The 27,754-nt window shown below is 33.2% G+C and overlaps 3 protein-coding genes and 2 pseudogenes across 6 annotated transcripts; 4 read left to right on the plus strand and 1 right to left on the minus strand.

Annotated features, from left to right (window-relative positions):
* The first annotated feature begins 977 nt into the window (after window positions 1–977).
* LOC146938360 (uncharacterized) lies at window positions 978–3,689 on the plus strand (annotated as a pseudogene).
* A 143-nt stretch (window positions 3,690–3,832) lies between these two features.
* On the minus strand, window positions 3,833–9,196 carry LOC146938361 (disease resistance protein At4g27190-like). 2 transcript variants are annotated; one of them, XM_085752304.1, is made up of 6 exons: window positions 9,097–9,196; window positions 8,737–8,820; window positions 5,542–8,635; window positions 4,799–5,404; window positions 4,486–4,640; window positions 3,833–4,179 (listed from the first exon to the last, which is right to left on the minus strand). In XM_085752304.1, exons 3-5 carry the CDS (start codon window positions 8,617–8,619, stop codon window positions 4,611–4,613), a joined length of 3,714 nt encoding a protein of 1,237 aa, XP_085608430.1. In that variant the 5' UTR covers window positions 8,620–8,635; window positions 8,737–8,820; window positions 9,097–9,196; the 3' UTR covers window positions 3,833–4,179; window positions 4,486–4,610. The 2 variants fall into 2 exon arrangements, with proteins under 2 accessions (XP_085608430.1, XP_085608429.1); XM_085752303.1 differs by lacking the exon at window positions 8,737–8,820.
* A 1,713-nt stretch (window positions 9,197–10,909) lies between these two features.
* On the plus strand, window positions 10,910–17,700 carry LOC146938362 (transcription initiation factor TFIID subunit 6-like). 2 transcript variants are annotated; one of them, XM_085752306.1, is made up of 12 exons: window positions 10,910–11,086; window positions 11,182–11,268; window positions 13,261–14,147; window positions 14,328–14,436; window positions 14,692–14,786; window positions 14,870–15,007; window positions 15,116–15,211; window positions 15,437–15,561; window positions 15,844–15,976; window positions 16,291–16,416; window positions 16,655–16,766; window positions 17,179–17,700. In XM_085752306.1, the coding sequence occupies exons 3-12, from the start codon at window positions 14,025–14,027 to the stop codon at window positions 17,460–17,462; spliced, it is 1,341 nt and encodes a 446-aa protein (XP_085608432.1). In that variant the 5' UTR covers window positions 10,910–11,086; window positions 11,182–11,268; window positions 13,261–14,024; the 3' UTR covers window positions 17,463–17,700. The 2 variants fall into 2 exon arrangements, with proteins under 2 accessions (XP_085608432.1, XP_085608431.1); XM_085752305.1 differs by having other exon boundaries at window positions 14,046–14,147.
* A 2,263-nt stretch (window positions 17,701–19,963) lies between these two features.
* On the plus strand, window positions 19,964–23,909 carry LOC146938363 (cell division protein FtsZ homolog 1, chloroplastic-like; annotated as a pseudogene). Its single transcript, XR_015031264.1, has 6 exons — window positions 19,964–20,330; window positions 21,109–21,208; window positions 21,673–21,902; window positions 22,427–22,594; window positions 22,791–23,024; window positions 23,400–23,909. The product of XR_015031264.1 is annotated as a cell division protein FtsZ homolog 1, chloroplastic-like (transcript).
* A 767-nt stretch (window positions 23,910–24,676) lies between these two features.
* On the plus strand, window positions 24,677–27,624 carry LOC146938364 (ATPase, V0 complex, subunit E). The gene is made up of 4 exons (XM_085752307.1): window positions 24,677–24,729; window positions 24,868–25,009; window positions 26,148–26,195; window positions 27,339–27,624. The coding sequence occupies exons 2-4, from the start codon at window positions 24,912–24,914 to the stop codon at window positions 27,403–27,405; spliced, it is 213 nt and encodes a 70-aa protein (XP_085608433.1). The 5' UTR covers window positions 24,677–24,729; window positions 24,868–24,911; the 3' UTR covers window positions 27,406–27,624.
* Window positions 27,625–27,754: the final 130 nt, after the last annotated feature.

Consider the following 27,754-nt stretch of genomic DNA (forward strand, 5'->3'; position numbering starts at 1 on the left):
GTTAACAAAGGCTTGAGGTTCTTGACTTGCAATATTGTGACTTCAATGAGCTTCCTTGTGAAATAGGAAACAAGCTAATTGATTTGTCATGGGGTCACATTTATAAAAAAAAAAACCTATAATGGAGCAATAGGGAGATGCTCACAACTAGAAGCGTTATACATTTCTCCACGCAACACAATACAGTTTGTTCTCACGATCGTTCCTGAGATCGTTTTGGATATTGGTTTTCTCTCAAAGTTGCAGTGTTTTTCAATACAGGATTGGTTTGTTAGACCTTTTTTTAGTAAGAGAAGTACAAGATCTCTAGGATTTGTTGTGAATTCGTTGTGAAAAACACACCAATAATAAACTTGATACGTTGACCAAATTAATACCAAGTAATCAAATCAAGCGGGTGACAAAATAATTCAAACAAAAATAAACAGCAAGAGATAAAGGGAAGAAGGAGAACACAAAAATCTGTTTACCCAGTTCAGTCTAATGATGACCTATTATGGGAGAGAGAGCAGCTCTCCGTTCCACTATAATGATATGAGTTTCTTTACAAAGAGGTATTGAGTTACAAGAATCAGTCTTCAAACCTAATTCTACCCAAGTCCCAGCCTCTTCCCGTGACCAAGAGACTCAATCCTAATAGTGCTTTGTTCAAGGTGAATCAAAACAATCCCAACCCTAGTGTTTGTTTCCAAGAGAAATCTCTATAAACCCTAGTTTGTATGTTGGCTTGTAAACCCTGTTTTCTACACACATAATCATCTGATACAAGGTTCATATTTATAGTAGAAAGCATCCCTAAAAATTGGAACAAAATAAGGCCCAAAAATAAGATCTGTTTTTTCTGTATCAGCGCAAAATCGTGCACTGATTTTGCAAGATCGTGCTCCTATTTTTTATGAATGGAAAGTGTCAATTCTGGTCCAAAAATTGTACTTCGATTTTTCGGATCGTGCTCCGATTTTGACAGCTTCCAAACTTCAATTTTGAGTCACTTTCAACAGGATTGATGGATTTTAATATTTCCAAATTAAGGGAATACAAAGGAAGTATTCTACAAATATCTGAAAATGTTGCTTTTACACGCCTCCAAGGAGGATGTAAAAATATCAACCCAGACATAATTGGAGTTGTGGAAGGCATGAATGATTTGACTTCGCTATCGCTTAATGAATGGCAAATGATAGAATGTGTTTTTGATATAACCTCTAATGCCAAGATAGGTCATTTGATTCCCAAGTTTGTCGATTTACACCTTCAACTTATCAATAATGTGACAGGATTGTATCAAGGTCCACCACAATAAGTGTTACGCTTCTTTGTGAAACTAGAAAAACTTGTAATAGAGCGCTGCATGAAGTTACACATAACATTTGCATGGGAATGCAACTTGCAGAATCTCAAAATCCTCATCTTGGAGTGTTACGCTTCATCTTGGAAGTACTCTTCCCGACATCCGTTGCTCAAAGTCTGTAACAATTAGAAGAGCTGGAAATACGTGAATGTCGTGTTTTGAAGCGTATAATTTCTGCCTGTGAAAGAGAGAGTGATGGTCATAATACAAGTTAGGAAAAAGTTCCAGCTCAAATGAATTTTCATTTTCTCATGCTTAGTCTTATGGAAGTTATGATTTTTGATTGTCCGCTGCTAGAGTCGATATTCCCATCTGTTATGTGAAAGGACTTTCACGGCTGCAATTGATACTAATAACAAAAGCTCCTGAGCTGAAATATATATTTAGAGAATGTGATCATAAACATCGTTCATCTCACCAATACCAGAACCAGGTCATGCTTCCACAATTGCAAGTACTCAAAGTCTTTTTCATTGACAATCTCATGGATGTGTCCCGAATACTGTCATGCAAAATGGCCATCTCACTCTCTGATGATGGTATTTGTGAGCATATGTTCAAAGTTGGCTATGTTATGGAATGCTGTGATGATACGATCTGATCATAGTCAACATCGTCGAAATGAAGTATGTACCGATATTTTATTTAATTCCATGTATTTGTCCAAAAATGAATATTACTAACCACATTTTTCATTCTGCCTCCCATGCTTTATAGTTTTGTGTTAGTTACCTTTGCATATTTGTTTTCAGAACTTTCCCCTAAAACTAGAATTTGATTTAATTGATTTGCCTCCATATCATGGCTGGATCCTACAACTCCAAGACAGATTTGGAGTCTCCAATGTCTCAAGTATTTAAAAGTGGGTGATTGTGAAAATTTGAAATCACTATTCTCCATGAAGGAATCCAGAAGTATACCAGAGTTGATCTCCCTTTCTATTTACAACTGCCAAAAATTGGAACAAATCGTTGCAGCAAATGAAGAACTTATGCTGCTGCCTAATGCTGAAGTGTATTTTCCAAAGCTAAAACACATAGAAGTTGAAAGATGCAATGAGTTGAAAAGCCTTTTCCCTGTTACTATGGTTAAAATGCTTCCACAATTAAGCACTCTTCACATATTCAACTGTAATCAAATTGAAGACAACACTTTATTTGAAATAACAAACTTAAATAGAAAAGTAACAAATAGGTGAACTATTATTATTGTCTTTAAACCCTCTCATCCATTGCACATATCCGATATATTATAGTGAATTCATCATTAATTTGATATATTAGAACAAAAAAATGTTGCATGATTTTTATTTGCATTAGAATATCCTAACTATGTTATATGAGAAAAGAATCACTTAAGTTGACATAAACCATCATAGAAAAGAATCAATTAATATTGCATTAACAGACATATGTTTGGCAGGTCTGCTATTGCCATCTTGCAATTGTAATTTGAAAATTTTAGTTTTGCAAGACAAAAAGGTTATTATAGTATTCTGTTGTAATTTAACTATATGAAGATGCCTGATATTGAGGGGTCATGTGATAAAACAGAGGATCTTCTAAATCAAAATATCACCTGAACCTAAGAAAAAAGTAGTTAGGTACTGTAATTTTTTTCTTGTGTTGATTTAAGTATTTAACCTAGTACTTAAATAATTTCATCATTAATAAAATCTTGAGGAGTTTCAAGTAAACAACATAAACCTTTAAATTTACCAAGTGACAAATTAGTTTTTATTCAGTCACTAATCTATGAATCACAAAATAAAGTTCGATAAAAATTTGCATTCTCAACTATGCATGCCTTAAACATTTTGTCAATTCAATATTTCCAACTTTAATTACGACATTTACTAAATTGATTAACTTTCTTCAACTTTCATGAACTATTATGAGACATTGAGAACACCTCGAATTCTACATTTTCAAGCAATAAAGTTCTACTGATTACTGAATCCATTCTAAAAGAGATGAAATGCGGCTGATGTGGCTGCAATTATGGTTGCAATGCCATTGTGAGACGTCTAACACTGTTATATAGTAGGCACAGTTGCCGACTGCAATTTAGAACTATGCATGTAATTGCACTGGACAACAATTTGTGGTTCATAACATTCATATCATTTATACATACTGTCAACAAAAATTTGCACTCGTTTTACAAAGTCGGAATATGAGTCATTCGATTAAGATTGGACAACTGAGATTGCGTCGGATTTATTTATTTTCAAAGAAATTTTCTTATTTGTGTTTATATTCATATCTTGGTGCAGCTAGGTTGGTTCAAAATTATGATACGCCAAAATGAGGAGGCGCAGCTTGTTCAGTCAAACTAAGGCAGCAGCTGGAGGCACACTAAAGAGAGCTTAGGTGCTGATAGAAGCACGGAAGAGAGAGCTGAGACAACAACTAGTGGTTTTGCTTAACATCGCAACTGGTGCAATAAAATAAAACATCGCAAGTTTAAAAAGAATATGTACATCATTCAAAGTTCAAAGAATCCTCCACATTTGTCGGAACTAACCGATATTTTGGTTTAGAAGTTCATCTGTTTTATCACATGATCCCTCAATAGCGCATCCACAGAATTAAATTACAGAAAAATACTATGATGTAACTGCAAAGTTTCTCACTACAAGAGTATCAAGAAAACATTTTCGAGTCACATGCATTTTATCTGGCAAAACTAAAATTTTCAAATTGCAGTATTTAAGAACTGCATAAAAAAAACAAAGTTGAAACATCGCAATAATAAGATTGAATGATAGGAAGTAAAACACCAATTTCTTCCATTGTAGAACCAGTTTCAATATGTGAATAGCAGACCTGCCAAATAGTTATATGAAACAAGTTATATGGCTGTTTATGATGTCAAATTCATGATGGCTTCACTATATTATTATATAAAGATATGTGCAGTGGATGAGAGGGTCTAAAGGCAATAATAGCTCACCTAGTTATTACTTCTCTATTCAAGTTTGTTATTTGAAATTTACAAATAAAATTTACCTTATTTCTTCTTCTGTTATCTGACATACTCACTAACTGTTTCTAGTAGAAATACTAGTTTCTACCTTATTGCACAGTTTTGATTATAACATTTGAGCAAGTTATTAGATAATATTAGATTACCTTAAACAACTTGATTTCTCAAAGTTGGGAGTTTAGAACAATGACAGTGAACATCCTCATTGATACTGTCTGGTTTTTACACATCATTTCCAATTTTCCCGAAAAACTTTGTACCAAGTGTTCCATCATTGTGCATTGATGGATCTTCTCCTTACCTTTATCAACAGCATATTCAAAATTTTAGTTAGATCGGGAACTATCTTCACACTCGATAGACAAACATATTAACATTTCCCTAACATTTATCATTCAAAAAAAAAAATTATGTATTTAGATTCTTTACTGAATGTGCAAATAAAAATCTTTTTGTCACCTGAATTTCTTTCACACTTGGAGCAATTTTGGGGCATTCATATATGTTGATTTGTTGAAGTTTCACAGCCTGTAACTTACAACCCTGGCAGATATGAACAAAACTCGGCAAAAAGTTGAGCGTTATCTCTGTCAAGTTTGGAAGAATAAGAACAACTTCCATTTCATTTACAGTTATGCCTCCACTATTATGTCTAAAAACCTCTTCAAATTGAGTAGCGTCGAAAATGTGAATAGTGCTCAATTGTGGAAGCATTTTAACCATAGCAACAGGGAAAAGGCTTTTCAACTTGTTGCATCTTTTCACTTCTACATGTGCTAGCTTTGGAAAATAGACTTCAGCATTAGGCTGCTGCACAAGTTCTTCATTCTCTGCAACGATGTGTTCTAATTCTTGGCAGTTGTAAATAGAAATGGACATCAACTCTGGTAGACTTCTAGAATCCTTCACAGAGAACAAAGATTTCAAATTTTCACAATCACCTACTTTTAAATACTGGAGACATTGGAGACTCCAAATCTGTCTTGGAGCTGTAGGATCCAGCCATGATATGGATTTCAACTGAGGCAAAACATGTAAATACAACTCCAGTTTTAGGGGTAAGTTCTGAAAATGAAATATCTAAGGTTAGTAACCGAATAATAATGGAGTGAGAATAGAAAATGTGGTCACCAGAATTCGTATTCGAACAAATACATGAAATCAAATGAAATAAAATTATGAGCCTAGAAAATATTACATACTTCATTTAGACGATGTTGACTATGACCGGAACGAATCATAAGAGCGATCCACGACATATCCAATTTGGGACAATCCTCCACAACAAGATCCCTCAAAGAGTGAGATGGCCACTTCGCATGACAGTATTCGGGACACATCCCAATGAGATTGTCAAGAGAACTGAGTTTGAGAACTTCTAATTGAGGAAGCATGGTGTGGTTCAGGTATTGGTGAGATGAATGATGTTCATGATCACATTCACCGAATATATATTTCAGCTCATGACCTTTCGCTATATGTATCCGTTTCAGCTCTGCAAGTCCTTCGACATAACAGATGGGGAATATCGACTCTAACATCGGACAATCCAGAATCGTAACTTCCCTTAGACTAGGCATGAGAAAATGAGTACTCGTTGGATTACAACAACCATGCTCTCTTCCACTTGCAGCAATTATAAGCTTCAATTCATGGCAATTACGTATTTTCAGTTGTTCTAATTGTTGCAGACTTTGAGCAACAGATTTTGGAAAGAGTACTTCACCAGACTTGCAATACTCTAAACTGAGGATCTTGAGATTCTGCAAGTTACATTCCCGTGGAAATGTGATGCATAAATTCATGCAATGATATATTACGAGTTCTTCAAGTTTATCAAAGAAGCATTGCACTTGAAGAATTGGACCTTGACACAGCACTGTCAAGTTATCCATAAACCGAAGGCGTAACTCCACAAACTTGGGAATCAAATTATCTATCTTGCCATTAGAGGTTATATTGAAGATGCATTCTATCTCTGGGCATTCATCAAGCCATAGAGAAGTTAAATCATTCATGCCTCCCACAACTTCAACCATGTGTGGGATGATATTTTTACATCCTCCATGGAGGCGTGTAAAAGCAACATTTTCAGATATTTGTAGAATATTCCCTTTGGATTCCCTTAATGTGGAAATATTAAAATCCCTTAATCCTAGAGATCTTGTCCTTTTATTAAAATAAGGTAGAACCAAAGAATCATGAATTGAAAAACACTGCAACTTTGAGAGACTACCAATATCTACAACGATCTCAGGAATGATCTCAAGAACAAATTGTACTGTGTTGCGTGGCAAAACGTATAATGCTTCTAGTTGTGAACATCTCCCTACTGCGCCATTATAGGTTTGTTGATAAAAATGACATCTTGACAAATCTAGTAGCTTCAGTCTTGTGAGGTTACCTATTTCGTAAGGAAGTTCATTCAAGTCACAATGTCGCAAGTCAAGAACCTCGAGCCTTGTTAAGCTTGCTATGAAAGAAATGTTACCCAACTTCAACCCATTCAAGCGCAGAGTTCGAACATTTGTTAACATTTGGATTGATGGAGGCAATGAGAATAGTACTTCACTATTGGAATCATTGGTTAGAGAAAATACCTTGAGCCCTTCTATTCCTTCAAATGTTAAATTTGATAAAACAAAGGAACTTTGTGATATACTGGTATTTATGTGTAGCAACAACATTTCAAGGTTTGCAGCTTGCAATGGACCAATAATTGGATTTTCGTTGTGCCACCATGATGATACCGCAAAATAATTTTGCATACTATCGTCCCCTGCCAAGGTGTTGAGAGGTTTGTCAACATTTAGCAAAATTTTGCGATTGCCTGACCTCTTTGCTATCCATATGGCCACTTCACGAACTAAGTCATGCATCTTCACGCATTGCATGTCTTTAGCCGGCATCAGCAAACAAGATTCTAAAAGCTTGTTTATGCCGACTTGAACCAAACTCCTTGATAACTTCAGTGGAGATCTTCCTCCCACACCTAGTCCTATTGCATATAGGATTAAATCATCGATCGATATGTTGCAATCTTCTGGAAACATAGAACACAACAAAAAGAGCAACTCTGCTTCCTTGTTTTGTAAATATGTATAGCTTAGTTCAAGACAACTCAAAGCATTTCTCACTCCTTCATCGTGATCATCAAATGCCGATGAATTCCTCATCTTATGTAGTGCAACATCCCACTCACTTTTATGCTTTCCTTTTAAGCAAGACGCCATAGTTACAATAGCTAGGGGCAGTCCCTTACATTTATCGCAGAGTTCTCGTGGCACACCATCCATTGACTTGGAAAACTTGTCAGTAATCTTTGCATGCTTTTGGAACAAAGTCCACGATTCATCTTTAGATAAGAGCTCCAGATGAATATTCTTTTGACAGTCCATTGAAGTGCATACTTGTTGATTACGAGTGGTTACAAGGATCTTCCATGCGCCCTTGTTAACATTGTCTATGTGAATCCCTATATTCATCAAATTAAACTCTTTCCATAAATCATCTACTATAACAAGAATTCGTTTATTTCCTTTCAAACTCAACCACAACCGTTGTGCTCTTCCGTCTTCGCTTTCTTCCTTGAGTTTCAAGTTTAACATGTCTGCCATTTTTCCTTGAATGTCTCTAATATTTTGAGTTTGAGACACTGTGATTGAGATAACCTTATCGAACATATTTGATTCCTGAGCCTTCTTACCGACTTCGGTTACAAGTGTTGTTTTCCCACATCCACCCATTCCATACACACCTATCATATAGATGCGATCGTCATTTAGTAACTCCAAGAGCTGATTGTAAGCCGCTTTTGTTGATTGGAAGTAAGTAAAATTCTCGGACGACTGGTATTGAATGCCTGGAAGAGGAGCAAAATGAGAAAATGGTTGAATATCACTTTTGCATCTTAATTTTCCCAGTGCCTCTCCCTTCTTTACCATTTTCCGTCTGATACGATATCTTCTCCATGCTCGAAATTCTCCTCGAAAGCAACTGGTGTTTGCTCTCATCATTTGTTCCAATTCTTCCACCTCTTCCAATAGGCTCTGCACATCATGTAGCCACTTTTCCACGGGTTTCTCGATAATTTCAGTTCTTTGCTTGGCTTGTTCAACTCGATCCAACAAGTTATCCCTTTCAAATATCAACTCATTTCTTTCATTTTCAATATCTTTGATAATTTTACCGACACAGAGAAAGTATTTTCCTTCGCGTATTACCGGTCCAATAATATATTCAGAAACTTTAGCAACAGTTGTGATAACAATATCTGCCATGAACTCGAAGGCAACCCTAACAATAGAATCATGTGCATAGTTAGTCAAATATTTACCTCGAGCATAGTTATGTCATTAGTTGTTGGATCATAAAAAAAAATATATAGCTTGTCATACTTGTAATGGAATTGAAATTTTTTTTGGTGTTAACCCTCTGATTCTCAGGCGAATGGTCTCCTGATAATCCAAAGTAAGTAAAGTCTGGCGAAGAATTGTTTCAGCCAGGAAAATACAATTGAATATAATAAGTAAACTTTCATATTAAAGGAAACATGCTATACAAAACTCAAACTTTAATCACGCCTAGAATCCTAATGTAACTATCAGAAGAATGAACTTATTTATATATGCAAAAAAAGAACATTTAATAGCCAAAACAGCCAATTCTGTGTTAATCTTGATTTGAAGTGCAACAAACTAGTTTTACCATTGATATATAGTACATGTATATTCAGAGCGGGCATGAAAGCACCATACCTGATCTAGGAGTGGATTTCTGTGGCAGCAGATGACTTGTTAGCTTATCACAGCTGGGTGTTACAGATGCAGAGAGAAGACTTTGACTTGTTATTTTCGTGATTTATTTCATGTTTATTACTACATTATATCCAATGCATTATTGAGCCTCACTGACATGTGCCTTTGTATGGTTGACTAACGGTTTTTTTTGAGGTTAGATACCTTTTTTTTCCCATAAATATATTGATTTTTCATTTTAATCCCCTTAGAATTTTCATTCGCCTTTTAGTCCTTACACAATTTTCAATCACCACTCTTGATCGTACTTTTAAGTAAGCTCATATGTAGACTTCATATTTTTGAATGAAATTTTGCAGAAAAGTTTATAATATTATAAGAGTCTTTTAAAAAAAAATATAATTTTTTAACAAAACATGAATTAAATATGACTTTTTATTGTTTTGACCATTAAAATTTCATGTTTTGTTAAAAAACTCTAATTTTTTTGGGAGAGATTTTTATAACATTTTACACATTTCATTAAAAGATACAAAGACTAAAATGAGTTGATTTAAAAGTAGGGAGAAAAAGTGATGATTGAAAATTTTATAGAGACTAAAAGCTGAAAAAAAAATTTAGAGGACTAAAACGAATATTTGATATATTTATAGTAATAATAAAAAACATATTTAATTTTTTATTTTTGTATTAAAAGTTGAGATGAGTTGGGTTCGGGGGTTTGTGAGGGTCAAGGCATACCTCAAAGTTGATGAGCACTAACCAAAGTACTTATCAACTAAATCAACAATCATTGACGGATTAACATTGTTGTAAAGAAAAATTATATGTACAAAGTACACCTATTTAACATCATGAAAGAGAAAGAAATAGCGAAAGTAGTGCGATAGATGTGATATGATGATATAAAATGAAATGCATAGGGATAAAAACCAAAATGATCCAAAATTTGACATACATAGGGATAAAATTTTGTTTTTAATCCCTTAAAAAAATGATTTTTTTAGTTTATGTTATATTTTCCTACTTAAATACTCCCTACTTATAAGGGGATTAAAATAACATAAATAACATACTTTGTACTTTTATAAGGATAAAATCCAAATTATGAATACTTATAAAAAAACATTTATTTATTATCCAATATTTTTTACTCCCTCCGTCGCGGGATATCTGAGCCAGTTTGATTTTTCACACAGATTAAGAAAAATGTACTCCCTCCGTTTCAAAATACATGTCAAATTTTTGCAATGTGCACTATTCACTTGACTTACTTTGACCATACTTTTTTACTAATGTATAAATACAAATATTAACATGTAAGATGTTGTTTGATTTGTCTCGACAAATATTTTCAAAATATTAAATTTTTATAATTTTTTACTTTAGATAATTAAAGATATTAACAGTCAAAATTGTGCATTGGCATATGTGAAGTGGTTGACTTGGACATGTATTTTGAAACGGAGGGAGTATAAATAAAGGGAAAAGTGGAATATATTGAATTGAGAATGATGAAAGTAGTATTAATTAAAGTTATATTGTATTGGGAATGATGAAAGTTGTATTGAAAATTGAAATGACTCAATTATTTTGGGACACTTTTTTAAGTAAATGGGTCAGATATTCCGGGACGGAGGGAGTATTTTTTTTAAAATAACATAGCAATCAAAAGAAAGTACACAAGCTCATAAGAAGAAAGTACACAAACACCAAATCTAAAACCTGTTCAAAAAATTTTGGTCAAAAAAAAAAAAAACCTGTTCAAAAAATATAAAAATATAAAAACCAAATCCAAAACCCTTTCTTTATTAACACCCTAAAACATTGATTCAACTTGCTAAAGATTGAAAAAGAAGAGAAGATGAGTGTGATTCCAAAGGAATCAATTGAAGTAATTGCACAAACCCTTGGCATCAACAATTTATCTTCCGATGTTGCCCTTGCTCTTTCACCGGATCTTGAATATCGCATTCGTGAAATTATGCAGGTAGCTTTTTATTAATTCATTCTCTTTTTCTTCCAATTTTTCATCTTTAATTTAAATAAATTTAAACCTTTTTTTTTTTTTTATATATATTTCAGGAATCGATTAAATGTATGCGCCATTCTATGAGAACTTTTCTTACTACTGATGATTTTGATACTGCACTTGCATTGAGGAATTTAGAGGTAACTTTGCTTTGCTTGAAACACGGATACGACACTGACACACTGACACCGATAATAATTTGAGAAAATAACATAACTCAATGTAATTATATGTGTCGTTACCGGACGATGACATGTGTCCGACACCGGGACACGTCTAGTATGAGGAGTGTTTGTGCTTTGCTTTAATTCAGGGTTTTAACGGCATGTTTGGATTGGCTTATTTTAAGCTTATGTAAAACAGCTTACGCAAATAAATAAGCTTTTATATTATTCATAAGTTGTTATGGTAGTTTATGAAAAAACAGCTTATGAAGATACTCTTTTCGTAAGTAAGAACTTATGAATTAACATAAAAGATTATTTATCTGCATAAGCTATTTTTCATAAGCTCAAAAATAAGTCAGTCCAAACGGGCCTTAAATAGCGGTTGCTGTTAATTGCTGCCGATGTAGCCGCGGTCGGGTTGTAGTTTTGGCGAGATAAATAATTGTTATTTCGTGCCCGAGATTGTGGTTGCAATGCAGAGGACCCTGGTTTCCTTTTCATGTGTTTGCTTTACTTTTTATTTGATAGGATTGGTTTTCAAGCTGGTATAAATTTTTTGTTCGTTTTTGAGTTGAGAATGTTATACTTACTTTTCATGTGTTCGTTTTTGTGGGCAGGGTCTAAAAGCAACAATTTTTAAATTTACAGGAACTGAATCCAAATAAAAAAGCTTATAGGGATTAAGGGGGATGTATTGGATTAGGATTCTATGGGATTTTAAAAGACTTTTTAATTATGAAAAAGTCTTGTGGTATTCAATCAAGACTTTTTGCAACTTAAAAAAAGTCTTGTGGTATTCAATCAAGACTCTTTGTCATTTTAAAAAAGTCTTGAGGTATTCAATCAAGATTTTTCATCACTTAAAAAAAGTCTCATGGTATTCAAAATCATTCAAATTTCGAAGGATTGTTTAATAAATTGGATTTTGATGGATTTTGTGGGATTTTGTAGTGTAATTTTAACAAGAAAAAGTCTTTCATGAAAAGATGAGATTTCTTGGGATTGTTTTTCATTTAAAAGTTACTATCTCTCTCTCTCCCCTCCCCCCTCTCTCCTTTCTCTCTTCGTCTCTCTATCTCTCCATTCTCTCTCTCTCTCTCTCTCTCACCTCTCTTAGAAAAACTCAAACGACTTCTCTAATTTCAAACACAAAATGAGGGCTGACACAATATTTTTTTTTTGAAAGATTTGTAAGAGCTGTCATAATTTTAAATATGTACAATTGAATTTTGTGGGAATAACATTTTTAACAAATAAAAAATGTGTATGGAGAATAATCTGTTAAGAGTGTTTTTTAGTCCCTTAAAATCTGATAAAATCCTTAAAATTTTAAAATCAATAGTAAAAGAATTTTTTATTGGTTTTATTTTTCTTTATTCAAACGCTAGAATTTATTTGTTCATTATTTTTATCATTCACACTTGTAAGTTTGTTCTTTTTTCCCCTAAAATTCATTGAATCCTTTAAAATTTTAAAATCCCATAAAATCCTTTGAAATCCTTAAAAGTCAGTGTGATAAATCCATTAAAATCTTGAGTGTATAAAGTCTTTTACATAAAAAGTCTTTTAAAATCTCACAGAATCAATACAATCTCACACAGTCTTTTAAAATCTTAAAGACTTTTTTTATTAAAATAGTCTTTTAAAATCCTAATACAATACACCCCCCTAAAATAAAGAACGCTATAATTGCAGGGGGGAGAAATTATATTTAAGCCGAACTTTTATCTTTTTTTCATAGACAAATATTAGTAAATTAGTAGTTATGTTATGGTCCACTCGGGGTGGTTTTCTGTTTGAAATTTTCGAAAACCAAAACCAATTTTAGTGTTGAAATTTTCTTATAACCTCCACACCAAAAGCAAATCAATGATGAATAAATAAAAAGTATATCAATGTCTGACAAAACCCGGGCACAACAATGAAATGAACTCTCATAACTTATCGTTACCTGCTGCAATTCAGAGAACATTACCGGCGACAATATGACGACATAGTGGTGGGTCGTATGGCAGCGATGTGGCGGTGCATGATGGGGTACAAGGTATCAACATGTTACTGGGTGCTGCTATGCCAAGCAGTATTTGGAGCGCAGCGGCACTGTATTCTGGTGGTGAAGGGGTGGACGATGCTCATATAAGAGGAAGGTGTTAAAGGGGTGTGGAGGTTGGTGGTGAAGGGGTGTGCAAGACGGAGGCAGTGTCATGCATGCGGAACTGTTGTGGAGGTTGGTGGTGAAAGGTGGACGATGTTCAGAGAATAGGAAGGTGTTCACGAAGATGAAGGAGCAGCACGCAAAAGGTCACGAGCAGTTAAAATAGAAACCAACAGCCCAAAACGGAAAACCTATTTTTTTGGTTGAGTTTTAGGGAAAAAACTGTGTTTAAATATTAAAAATTGAAATAAACCCAATTTTACCCGAACAGGTTTTGGTTTTGAAATTGATTTTCAAAACCAAAAACTAACTACCACCCCGAATGAGCCCTTAATTTCTGTTTGAGCTAACTGTTTTAGTTTTAGTTTTAGCTTTGATTGTATTGTTTTGGTTTCCATTTGTCTTTATGTATGAGCCGATACACATTGTTTTACAAATAGAACACTATGACATTTGGCCCATGTAGTGATCACACCTAGTTGGATAAAGCTTAGTTTTTTTTTTTTTTTTTTTTGATAGGGGATAAAGCTTAGTTGTTGTTGTTGATTTATTGTTGCTGTTTTCTTTTTTTCTTATGTTTGTATTTATGTATCAGCCGATATATGGTTTCGCCTCTAACGATCCTCCTCGGTTCAAAAAAGCTTCTGGACACAATGATTTGTTCTACATTGATGATAAGGATGTGGATATTAAAGATGTAAGCTTTCTGTAGGTACTTCTAGACTTTTTTGTTTGAACTGAAGTAGTTGAAGAATTGCTTCCTGAATCCTGATACGATATTCTCACTATTTTTCTTGTTTGTTTGAACTGAAGTAGTTGAAGAATTGCTTCCTGAATCCTGATACGATATTCTCACTATTTTTCTTGATTCGAATAGTTGGTTGAAGCAGATTTACCGAAAGCACCCCTTGATACATCAATTACCAGTCACTGGTTGGCTATTGAAGGTGTGCAACCTGCAATTCCCGAAAATGCTCCACCTGAAGGTAATTATTTAGATTTGAGTGCCCCTTAGTATATTAGGTTCACCAAACCTTATTGGGTAGTTCATATTACCCTTACTAATTTCTTCTTATTTAACCTACCTGCTATAGTGTTTAAGATTAGAACTAGTGTGAATTTTGTATTTCGTCATCGGCATGATTTCACTCCGTTTTATTTTGTTCAGTTACTATGAGGTATATGATTAGAAAGTAATTTTCCAACCATTGACAATTTTACTTGCATTATGTTACTTGCAGCTTCCACTGAGATAAAAAATTCTGAATATAAAGAAGATAGGCTTCCTGTGGATATCAAATTACCTGTTAAACATGTAATAACAACGGAGCTTCAGGTATACACTTTATATGAAATGCATTGTTTTAAAGTAATTTCTTATTTACTGATCAACATTAATGAGCTTTGTTTTTTCTACAGCTTTACTACGAAAAATTAATTGAGCTGATTTTGAATAAGTCTGGCTCCATTCTTTTTAGAAGAGCATTGGTTACCTTGGCAACTGACTCAGGACTCCATCCTTTAGTTCCTTATTTCACACGCTTTGTTGCTGATGAGGTATTGACAGGTTTATATCTATTACGTTTTTGGTCAAGCTTCTTATATATAGTGTGAAATAGACTTTTTAAGTACTCACTTTTATCTTTTCCCCGCTTATCATATCAGGTGGCACGGAATTTAAATAATTTAAACATCTTATTTGCCTTGATGCGCCTTGTGCGGAGCCTTTTGCAAAATCCTCACATACACATAGAACTTTATGTAAGTACGATGCTATTTCAATTGTCTTTGCATTTAAACTTCATCAAATTCGTATGTTTATTTCCTTATATGACAAATGCTGATGAGGTTGCAAGGGTGATCATTGGTATGTTATTTTAGAAATAAACAAAATCACTACATCAAAATTTGGGTTATATCTTGAGCTTTGATGCATATGTCTTCTGAATTTTAGTTTCTAACTAATTTTTTGTCGAATTCTATCAGTTACACCAATTGATGCCGCCTATCATTACTTGCATTGTTGCAAAAAGGATTGGAAACAGACTGTCTGATAATCATTGGGAGCTTAGGGATTTCAGTGCTAATCTTGTTGCTTTGATATGCAAAAGGTGTGGACCTTCTTTCAATAGATAAGAGTATAAATTATAGCGAACTTCATTCAGTTATGATTTAACTTGATAGTCCGAAAAAGAGAAATGAGAAGTTCCACTTTTACTGATGTACAATCTGGTCAATGTTAAATGCTCGCTGTTGAGGCTGTTACTTATGCGTGTGTGTGTCTGTGGGCAATATTAAATATATTAAAGTTAAAACTATAGAAGAATAAATAATTATAAGCTTGTATGCATGATTTATATTGAGTTTTTATGTTCCTAGTCTGAATTTTACAGATTTGGGCATATGTATCACAATCTTCAGCCACGTGTGACAAAGACATTTCTTCATACATTTTTGGACCCTACAAAAGCCCTGCCTCAACATTATGGTGCAATCAAAGGAATAGCAGCTCTTGGATCAAGACTGGTATGTATCTTCTAGCCTCTGTATTTTAATATTAGCAGAGTGGATTGTTAGATAACAGCTTGGGGTTGTAAAATTGGTCTCATTAGTTATGTGATGCTCTTTTCACGACAATAACTCAATGAAGATAGTTATGATTAAATTTTTCCTGGATGTGGTGTTACTATCTTGAATCTATGCATCTGTTGTTAACACATGCTACTCTTTACAGCCTTAACTCCTTTTCCTTTGGAATCCATGGATGATTTTTTTGCTTTGTGGATAGAACATCGAATTCTGTATGATAACCAATTAATAGTGCTCATTCATTTGCATAGATTCGTTTGCTTATACTTCCCAATCTGGAGCCATATTTGCATCTTCTTGATCCCGAAATGCAGCTTGAGAAGCAAAAAAATGAAATAAAAAGGCAAGAAGCATGGCAAGTATACGGAGCCTTGCTGGTGAGTTGTAATTTTTGTCATTGAGTTTAATATTGACACAATCCAAAAAGAAAATACACTGTTATCCAATCATGTGTTGTCACATTCAATTAAACAACATCTTGTCAGTTGTCATTGAAGAATGATGTGGCAACGCACCTAGTTTAGATTATGCATGAATCTATTTGTTTTTTTTTTTTTTGTTTTTTCTTTTTCTGAACATCTTTTTACCTAATTACTGAAGTCATAAACTTTTCAGTGTGCAGTAGGCCAAAATATGCATGAAAAGGTCAAGAGATTCAGTAGTTTGCTTTCTCATCAAAGTCGTGCTACTTCAAGTGGCAATGGAAAAGCCATGATTGCAATGCCAGGTATGACTTTATTTTGATGCATAACGAATTGTATCGTTTTTGAAGCAATACTTGTAAAAAATATGGAATTGTCTAACTAAATGGTTAAAAGTTACGGCTAATGGAAAACATTTTCGATAAAACAAGAATGACCAAAACTTTACATTTTAAAACCAATAGATATGTTTTAACACATGAATACTAAACTCGATTTCGAATATTATTGACTAAAATTTACATTTTAAGGCCAAATCAGTTCAGTGTAGAATTGCAAACTAAACTACTATTAAAATTGAGAGTTTACCAATTTTATCAGCTTACATAAGATCATAAAAATTTATAGAAAGGAGAGTTTACCTGCTAGGTTGCTCATTTTTGTGACCGAGACATTTACGAGTTAACTCAATAGATTGACAACCTTAATTTGCAACAGGTGGTACTGGGGTTGTGGTACCAATGAATTCCATGTCAGTTGACAACATGCAAGGGTCAACAAGTGGATTTCCCACCATGATGGGAGTTTCTAATTCAAGTGTCGGCATGTCATCATCAATGGGTCGTCAATTATCCAACGAAAACAACACTTCCTCTTCCATTCTAGCTCAGGCTTGGAAGGATGACATAGATGCAGGACAATTGCTGCCACCGGTGTTTGAATTATTTGGCGAAAGTTTGTTATCGTTTATACCAAAACCTCAAGCATTTATATTTTTGTAAAGCATAGTTGTAGTATTTTTATTTTTGCATATGAAAGTGCATGTAACTCGGTCATTGTTTATGTTAGAAGTTAGGGTGACTTTTAGGGTGCACAAATTGTTAAATTTGTGTACCCATACACAAACACACTTTTAACCTTGGATTTATTATTCTAAAAATGAATGGTATAGATCTAGTGATAGTCTACATGTATCAAATTTAAATAAAGGAATGTATCAAAAAAGTTTAATGTGGCCTATTTTATTATTGTTTTTTTTTGGTACAAATGTGGCCTATTTTATTAACAGCGTGAATCTACTCCCTTTTATTTGTAACATATAATTTTAAACACAAATTCTTTCCCTATTTTTCTGTTATTGAGGGGAATGATTTTTTCCATATTATTTTTGTTCCTCTGTACGTGTTTATGTGTCCTTTATGCATTTTTAATCGTTTAGTAATAGTTTTCTGTAAAAAACAAATCAATTAATAAATAATTTTTTTTATTTGGATTTAATTTGTAAGCATATACTGTGTAAACCTTTTTATATGTGCATGTGCATCTAATCAAATAACTGTATGATATCAACTTTTTAGATTAGTTATTAAAATATCTCTACAAATACATATTAAACATGTTTTGATTGGATTATGCGTAGAAAAAATAGTTGGCCAATGCATATAAATAGGGTAAAAGTGAAATAGAAGTCCCATAAAAAGTTAAATATTGAAAACTGTAGGTTTATTCGTTGAGATAAAAGAAATCATAAAAACTAGATTTTTTTTTTTCACTCACAAACAGTAGAATATAAGCTCTATAAATTATACACCGAGAATAAAAAATGGATTTAATTCTGTTAATAAAAAAATAGACAAAAGTTGGCGTAAACACATCAATAAAAAAATGTTTTATTAAAAAAATAAATGCATCCTAAAAATACTTTTTTTAATTAAAAATCACTTCAGAGTAAATAGTTTTTGCAGACTACATTGAAATGAGGTTTCTATCATTACATCCTAACCATTCAATTTTAAAATGATAAATCAAAGGTCAAAAGAGTGTTTGTGCATGGGTAGACAAATTTAACAATTTGTGCACCCTAAAAGTCACCCAGAAATTAACCTGTTATTTATTCTCTTATAACATTCATAACGTTGAACTTTTTTTCAGACATGATTTATTTAGCATAGATTATACTGTCTCTTGATTATTATAATAATAATAATAATGTTAATTCCAAAGCCTTGATTTTTATTAAAAACCATACAAACAAGAGCTCTTAATTTCTCTTTGCTGCAAAAAAGTACATGATTATTGTTAGTTACACCCCCAATGATTAGACCTCAAAACTAAATCAAAAATCAACAATAATATCCAAAATAGCCTTAGTGTAATTCTGTAAATATACTTGAATCTAGTTTGCCTAAATATATTTGTATAAATGTACTTAAACCAAGTTCGCAAAAATTTGTATAAATGTACTTAAACCAAGTTCGCAAAAACAGACTTAAGTTTGCATAAAACATGCTTGAGTTGAGTTTGTGAGTGTACTTTGAATTGAGTTTGTGTAGTCGTACTTGAACTTAGTTTAGTTTGTGTAATTGTACTTGAGCTATGTATGCACAAGATTTGGAAATTAAGAATCTACATGGGTTTAAATAAAAACATACTTGAACTAAGATTGCGTAAATGTACTTGAAATAAAAACTCTACTTTCTTACTCGAAATCGGAGAATAAATATAATCACACATAATCAACAAAATGAAGTATACATTCATAAATGGAACTCAAATCTTGTAAAAAAAGAAGAAGAATGGCAATAAAACTTGTTTTAGGTTTTAATTTTGATATTGGAGAAAACTTCCTCTTCATAAGGATGAAATGGTTGCACAAATGAAGTGAAATGACTACGAAATGAGAAAAGTAAAGAGATGAAGGAAGTGCAATGGAAGAGAAGATAAATGATCCACGAGAGCACATAAGACCAAATACAATGGTTGTGTTGAATGGCAATTTCAACACTTAGTAGTTGTGTAATGGGCAGTTGAAATTTGTTGAGAAATGATGTGGAAGAGAGAGATGATGAAAACTCTCAACATGTTGAATGCTGAAAAGTGGCAGAAAACGTAGACCACGCGGTGCTTGCTGGTTGGCTGGATGAATTTATCTCATCTTAATTATTTGAACTCAATTATTTCGATTTAAGACAATTTCGAATATTTTAGTCGTTATGAAGTATAATTGAATTTTTTAGTGTTACTAAAAAAATCTTAAAATTACTTCGAATTTTAAAGCGAATCGTTCACTTCAAATCCCATATTTTTTTTTTCTAATATGTTTCTTCCATTAAATTTTAATTATTTGATATATATATATATATATATTGTTTTTTTACCAAATTTATTTGATATCTTTAAAGAAAGAAAAATCTCAAAAAAAAAAAAAAAACTTTTTTGACAAAAAGAAAAAAGAACAAAATGCTAGAGTGAATTAGAACAAGGACGATTCAAATGAACTCTAAAATGAAAACTCAATTCAATTTTCAAAATCTCACAAACTCCTAAGTTCCCAATTCTTCTCCCATTTCCCAATTCCAATTCCAATTCCAATTCTAAAACCCTTAACACACCACAATTAACAACAAAAAATGTCAATGCTTTCCCTTAATAACCCCAATAAACTACTCTCATCCTCTTCAATTCCCACTCCAATTTCTCACACTACTCTCAGAAACTGTATTTCACTAAACCCTAGAAAACCCCTGCTACGTCGTTTAAAGCCAGTTACATGTTCATTTGAATCAATAGACAATGCTAAGATTAAGGTTGTTGGTGTTGGTGGTGGTGGTAACAATGCTGTTAACCGCATGATTGGTTGCGGATTACAGGTTTTTCTTTTTTCTTTCTTTTTTTGTAATTGTTGATAAAGTGTTGTTTTTTATTCAATTTTTAGTGTATTTTATTAATGGGTCATTTTGTTTTTCATTTATGAAAAATGTGCGATTGTGAAATTTTCGTTTGAATGCAAATTATTTAGTGGATTTCATTTGAATTTCAACAAAAAGAAGAGAGTATTGAAACTAGAGTGTATTATTACTAGCAATCCTCTTGTTTTTGTATTTGGGATATATTTTTTATCATATCATGGTTGCATTTTAGTAATTAAAATGGTTATTGTTACGATGTGGCAACAAGTAACTCTTGCAAATAATTGTTGTGATGTGTCAACAATCAACATACTTTAGAGAGAAATGTTGTGATGTGTCAAATGTGAGTTAAAGTCGCACATTGGATGGAAGAGTCGAGGTTGAGCAACATATAGGTGAGAGGACCTGCAAACCCAATGCCTTAAGGTTTGGGGTGAAGATGTGGTGTCCAACTCACTTTGTGTGATTGCTCTTAGTCCAATGTGATGATCCAACCATGTGAGGCTCTCCCTCGTGGCCCAACAATAATAGCTACCCATGTATGGTTAGTGAGAACATGATTGGTTAAGTCTCCTATTTTTATGCATTTTTCTCTTTTTTGTATAATTTCTTATAAACAATAACATTGATCTTTTAGTAATCACCACATTTTCATGCTGAATATAGTATAGCTTTTCAGTAAAACATCATTGCAAAAGTTGAATTCTGAAACATTTTGTCTTATTCTTTTTTTAATCAGGGTGTAGACTTTTATGCTATAAATACTGATGCTCAAGCACTGTTAGATTCTGCTGCTGAGAATCCTATAAAAATTGGAGAGCTCCTGACTCGTGGATTAGGTCGGACACTCACCTTTCATGTTATTCCTACTATGCCCAATTGGAAGTTTTTATATGTTAACCATTATATGATTTGTGTGTGTGGCTTTAATTCCTATATCAGCTATTGAATTTAAGTGGAATTCTTAAGAACTTTTGCTACCCTGAATGTGTTTTTGTCTTCCCTTATCGAAAAGGAGGAAACAAATAGTCAAAAGTAATAAAGTAAATGTCATTTTGGAGTTTTATCGACAACTTGCTTGTGTAGGCGGGGATCCCATATTTCCTGAATCCTTATGTACGTATTACAATTGTTATTTTTTTTCAACAAAAATGTGAATTAGGAGGGTTGGTCAACAACACATGAGCAAAATGATGAATCTTGATTTATTTCAAACAATTCATTGTTGGTAAAGTGAGATATATTAACAGCTGCAGATGATTTGATTGTGGCATTTGATTCAAATTGGTTGATAGAGATGCAGGTACTGGTGGTAATCCACTTTTGGGGGAACAAGCTGCTGAGGAATCAAAAGAAACTATTGCTAATGCTCTTCATGGATCAGATTTAGTGTTTGTAACTGCTGGTATGGGTGGAGGCACGGGGTCTGGTGCTGCTCCAGTCGTGGCCGGGATATCAAAAGAAGCTGGTTACTTAACTGTTGGTGTTGTTACATATCCCTTTAGCTTTGAAGGACGCAAAAGATCCTTGCAGGCAAATTACCTATCCCTTTATATGAAATAGTTATATGGTTACAACTTTGTAGAAGCTCCTAAAACTGTTAATTAACACTAGTCCAGTATGCTTCGGTCAAAAAAAAAAACACTAGTCCAGTATGCTAGAACAAATTAAAATTTCTTCTTTTTTCCATTCCCACACAATTTCAGTAATCTTAAGTTATATGCATCTTATGCACTGTTGTCAATTGTGGATTGCAGAAAATAGCGATTTGTTCAAATTTCAATGTGTAACATTGCTATAGCGCCGCTATAGCCACTATTTCACAATATTTGAACTAAATAGTGAATTGCGGAACAATAGTGATTTGTTAAAATTCCTCTATGCAACAGCGTTATTCTGCCGCTATAGCCACCCTTTAACCACACAGATCGTATGGTTTAATACTGATTTGATAATGTATTTCATAAATTGCTTGATGTTTATTTTCTTCCTTCCAAGTTATTATGTTGCTTTGAGGATATTTTTCAGTGGTTGAAATTCAAATAGTATGATTCCAGGCTCTAGAAGCCATCGAAAAGCTGCAGCAGAATGTGGACACACTTATAGTGATTCCAAATGATCGTCTGCTTGACATAGCTGATGATCAAACACCTCTTACGGATGCTTTCAGTCTTGCTGATGATGTTTTACGACAAGGAGTACAGGGAATATCAGACATCATAACAGTGAGTTGATTAACTATTTATTGACATTTCCTATTTGGTCACTGTATTATGAAAAAGTTTAGTTTACACAACTAAATTGGTAGATTGCAAAGAGAAATAGGAGTTATTGAAGACCTAGATCAGTAGATTGGTCCTCCATCATTTTTGAATGATGTTATCTTATTGGGGTGATATGAATTATCCCATCTTTCTACAGATACCTGGTCTTGTAAATGTGGATTTTGCTGATGTAAAAGCGGTGATGAAAGACTCTGGAACTGCAATGCTTGGAGTAGGTGTTTCCTCTGGTAAAAACCGTGCAGAAGAAGCTGCAGAACAAGCTACTTTGGCACCTTTAATTGGATCATCTATTCAGTCAGCTACTGGGATAGTATATAATATTACTGGAGGAAAAGACATAACTCTTCAGGAAGTGAATAGAGTTTCTCAGGTACTTCATTTTATTTGCAATTGTTGAAAGATCATATCGTCATTCCATTTGCACCAACAGGTCTGATTGGATTAGCTTATTTGAACTTATTTATTGGCATAAGCGCTTGTGAAATTGTTTAAGAGAACTTACAGAAACAATTTATGACATGTCCGTAAGGTATTTTCAGCTTACTTCCATAATTACTCCAAAACAGCTTATGAAAACAACTTATAGCTTATATGAAAACATTGACTTTGTTTTATCTTTTTTTTATATAGAACTAGCTTATACTTAAGCACTTAATTAAGTATTTATCCAAACATGATGTATGTTGATATTGTGCATCTGTTGGAAATATATGTATCAGTTTTCTAAAATCGGTAATATTTATAGGTTGTGACAAGTTTAGCCGATCCTTCTGCAAATATTATATTTGGGGCTGTTGTTGACGAGCGCTACAGCGGGGAGATTCATGTGACTCTCATTGCCACCGGCTTCTCACAGTCCTTCCAAAAGATGCTACTTACAGATCCAAGGGCCGCAAAGCTTATTGACAGATTACCTGTGGGCCAAGAAAGCAAACAAACTTTTCATCAACTCCGTTAAAGGCCTCAAACTTTTCATCAACAGTTGCATCTAAAGCATCCCCACGAAAACTCTTCTTTTAACTTCTTGGTTCTTTAACCCTTTTTTTTATAGTAGTTTCGTATCTGTAAAATTCATTAAGCTTGATTTAGGTATCATTCTGGTTTGTCCCTCGATTGTGGAGAATGTTTTTTACAAACTCTTCAGAAAAATTAGCTATTGGCATGACTTATTGATTTACAGTGTCAGTGTAACGTTTGTAGCATTTTTGTCAAATGAATGAGTATGTATGTATATAAGTTATTTATGTTTTTTTAATGCATGTGTTACATTATCATCACGTGGAAAAGGGTAAACGTACAAGTGCAGGTGCACCTCATAATTTTTATAAAAATGGAAAGTAAATTTATTTCAACAAAAGTCAAGTAAAAGATTATATTTAGATTCACTAACTTCAATTTTAATATATTCACCCCACTGTTTTTCTGGTAAGCGTTGCTAATGCAAGCCTCCTTTGTTATTGATAGTTATGAAAAAACCATTAATTTGGTCCCTAATTATCACTCCCTAATTTGGTCAATGAACGATAGAAATATTAAAACCAATCCATAAACTATTTTTAATTTTTCAAGATACTCCTGAGTTACCGTTCACTCCTATTTTTGAAGAGATTGAAGAACAAGCTTGATGAATTGATAATAGTTCAACGACGACTCTGCCTGTATATATAAGCACCTATTCGACTTCTTTCAAAAAAAAAAGCACTCATTCGACTAAATATTTGTCCCTGAATATATAAGATACTTTTCAAATTACTAGATGTATTTTTTTCCTAAACATATCCCTACTTAATACTACTAACTTATCTTAAAATACTATAAAAAGTTAAAATTTAATACACATACAAACAAAGGATAATTTGAAAATATCAACAATCATGTTAGGTGTCTTATTGGAAAAAATAACATTTTGTAAATCTGAGAGGTGTATAAGTAAAAAACGAAAGTGTAAATAGATTTTGCATACACTAAAGCCCAATAACCAAAACAAACAAAATAAAAAACGTGTCTCTGTCTATATGCACGAAATTGATCAACCGATAGAACCGTGAGATCTCTCTGCTTCAAAGAGTTCAGAGGTAAACAAAACAAAATTCTCAATTTCATTTTTCTAATTAATATTTTCTGTTATTCGTTTTTTCCTTTTTCTCGTTAACCAATTTTCTCTTTCAAATCATTCAAATCACATCGTTGTTTCGATCTTTTCTTCGTTTTAGGAATTCATTTTTCTCTGATCGGAATCTGAAATCAACGAATCGGAATGGGTTTCTTGATAACAACACTGATTTTTGTTGTGGTTGGAATCATCGCGTGTCTCTGCACCAGAATTTGCTGTAACAGAGGACCTTCTGCTAATCTGTAATACTTTTTTTTTTCCTCTGATCTTCGTTTCACTTTGATTTTCTCTGTTGTGTTCTCAATTTTATCGATTCTTTATTCCGATTCGATTTTATGAATTGATTTGTTTTGAGCTTACGAAGTTTGAAAATTTTAAATCGCGTTACGATTGGAAATGACAGTATTAGAGAGAAATTTGGAGTAGGATTTGTTGTAGAAAAGATGGTGGAAACTCTGCTTAGATAATTTGCACATGTAGGGAGAAGACTTGTAGATTAGATGGAGCGTAGAGACCTAGAGAAACTATTCAGAAAGATTTAGAGATTAATGAATTGGATAGAGATATGATATGATATCGAATCGAACATTATGGTGTCAATTGATCCATGTAGCCGACCCCTCTTTCTTCTTGTTGTATCTCGTCATTGTTTTTGAAGAGTTCGTTGCTGTCATTTTTGTGGGAGTTTTTTTTTTGTTTTTAAATATATAGAAAAAGTGAATAATACATAGGCTAGTGCATTTTCTTATTTTCTACTATTTTGGTGATCAGATTAGATTAAGGGTGTCTTGTATAGTGTATACTATGTAACACTTCAAATTGAAGTCGTGCTTGAGTCTCTGAGAGACATTGATATAATGTTGTGTTCAGTGTCTGTGTTTCATTGTATAAATCTAAAATAAAATGACATATATAGTTAGAAATAAGTGAGTTGCACTTTGAAGGATCAGGCATCTTTATTCACTTCTTAAGGAATCCCTGTTTCTTCATCATCTTTGTTGTTACTTTTATCAGCTTTTTATTAAAAGTTGACGTGGGGTCTGCTAGGGTAAACAACTTAATTAAGCATTTATAGCATAAACGTTTATCTTATAAGTGCTTACGTATAAGCTGATTCTATTGCAAAAGATAAAATACAAGTCAAATTGTTTTCATATAAGCTATGAGTAGTTCTCATTAGCTATATGGGAGAGCTTATGGAAATAAGCTGAAAACAACTTATGGACATGTTACAAACCAAACGAGCCCATGATGTCATCAAATGTTCATTCCAACTTCTTATTGTGTTTTGTAAAGCTCAGTATTCAGATTCTTTAGTGATGCCAATAGGCTCTATAACACATGTATTCTCCTTGACATATTTCTAATATCTTATTGCAGATTTCACCTAACTCTGGTCATCACTGCGACAATATGCTGCTGGATGATGTAAGTCCCGTTTTGTTCTAGTTTGGTCTAAAGTCAATAAAGGAATTAGAGCAAATAGAAATTGTGCACCTTGGTTTATTTTCCCCGGATAAGGAATTTACCCCTTAGAAAATGAAAAAAAAAAAAAAAAAAACAATAAGTTGCATGCCATTCTTGGATTTCTTGCCCATGAAATAACTTCATGCTGACATGTACACAGTACTCATAGTTGTTAATGTTGTTCAAGCTGTTTGCTCTCCATAGATGTTCCTTACACTCAGACATGATTTTGTGTGTTTTTGGTCATAAGCACGGACACTCCTCGGATTAGGTATGTCCTAGTGGCGGACACGCGTCAGTGTTTGACACCAACACAGCACTTATGATTATACTAAATTATATCATTTTTCCAAATCATTATCCGTGTCGGTGTCCGTGTTTCATAGGTCATATCAAAGATACTTCATAGTTTTTTTTTCTTAGCTGGGACCTGAACCCTGGTTTTTTAACTCATTAACTTCTTTAACCCTTAGCTCAAAAAAGTTGAGCTACCCAACCGGTTCATAACAGCCCTCGTGGAAACAAATGTAAGTCAAGCCTTCATAGATGGATGAGCCCAATATTAATGAAATTTAGTTTAACATCCTTGAGCGTTGCTATTACGTCTCTCCTAAGAAGGGCATTATGCTTTTTAGGGAATTGATTGGGGCATCGCCACTTTGTTCAGTAAATTGATGTTTGTATATAATAACATGTCCAATTGTAAATAGTTTGACGATATTGCTTTTCTCTTATTAAACTACCCATTGCCATTTTAACATGTTGTACTTACATTCTAAATGTGTGGTCTTACTAAATAAACTTATAAATAGATAATACAAAGCGATTTGAGTTTCTGTTAATCATTATGAACATTTCATCATATCCTCAAGGAGTTTGATACGATTCGATGAACATGTGTATAGGCTATGTCTAGAGGTTTGTCTCATTAAGTGTAAAAACGGGTATGTCCAGAGGCTTTTTTTGGGGAGGAGGATGTGCAGGAGATTAACTGACATTTTGATGGAATTCTCAGACAAAGGAATTTGCAATTCTAACTTGTTGTAACTAGCCATATAATGTCATGTTTGTCATTGTGCTCACCTTGGTCTTTTCTTGTATCAGGTGGGCGATTGTATATCTAGCACAAATGAAACCACTCATAGTACCTATATTAAGTGAAGGCGAATAAGTATGTGAACAGATGTAGCTTCTTGTATGTTAGAGAATATGGATCCCAGATTGGTTGCTGGAGAATTTTATCTCAGCTCTCATGAGTCATTGATTATTTTCTAAGGGTGGATATGTATGTATTTCTTGTTGGATAATGGCATTTCTGTTGTTGCCGGATAATGTCGTGTTACAGTTGTATTCAACCCTCATTCATTTCAGATGTTGGTTCAATTTCAAATCATTTGTGAAAAATAACAAATTACACATTAGTTTTAAATAAAATAAGAAAATAACTTTATTTTAATCAAGTACTGGAAATGTTATTTGATGATAATTGATCTCTAATTAGCTCTAATCATCTTAATTTG

The sequence above is a fragment of the Medicago sativa genome, chromosome 3 (assembly GCF_051527215.1).
Source record: "Medicago sativa cultivar Bolivia chromosome 3, Bolivia_mono, whole genome shotgun sequence".
Classification (NCBI taxonomy): Eukaryota; Viridiplantae; Streptophyta; class Magnoliopsida; order Fabales; family Fabaceae; genus Medicago; species Medicago sativa.

What these genes read in the sequence shown, in the direction of transcription:
- LOC146938361 (XM_085752303.1), bottom strand. Translation starts at nt 8,619, where the DNA reads ATGGCAGATATTGTTATCACAACTGTTGCTAAAGTTTCTGAATATATT. An exon ending in GTCAACATCGTCTAAATGAA is followed by an intron (nt 5,405 to 5,541) that starts GTATGTAATATT and finishes TTTCATTTTCAG; the next exon opens with AACTTACCCCTAAAACTGGA. An exon ending in CAAGTGTGAAAGAAATTCAG is followed by an intron (nt 4,641 to 4,798) that starts GTGACAAAAAGA and finishes CTGTTGATAAAG; the next exon opens with GTAAGGAGAAGATCCATCAA.
- LOC146938364 (XM_085752307.1), top strand. Translation starts at nt 24,912, where the DNA reads ATGGGTTTCTTGATAACAACACTGATTTTTGTTGTGGTTGGAATCATC. An exon ending in AGAGGACCTTCTGCTAATCT is followed by an intron (nt 25,010 to 26,147) that starts GTAATACTTTTT and finishes ATCTTATTGCAG; the next exon opens with ATTTCACCTAACTCTGGTCA. An exon ending in ACAATATGCTGCTGGATGAT is followed by an intron (nt 26,196 to 27,338) that starts GTAAGTCCCGTT and finishes TTCTTGTATCAG; the next exon opens with GTGGGCGATTGTATATCTAG.
- LOC146938362 (XM_085752305.1), top strand. Translation starts at nt 10,961, where the DNA reads ATGAGTGTGATTCCAAAGGAATCAATTGAAGTAATTGCACAAACCCTT. An exon ending in TAATAACAACGGAGCTTCAG is followed by an intron (nt 14,787 to 14,869) that starts GTATACACTTTA and finishes TTTTTTCTACAG; the next exon opens with CTTTACTACGAAAAATTAAT. An exon ending in AGCCATGATTGCAATGCCAG is followed by an intron (nt 16,767 to 17,178) that starts GTATGACTTTAT and finishes AATTTGCAACAG; the next exon opens with GTGGTACTGGGGTTGTGGTA.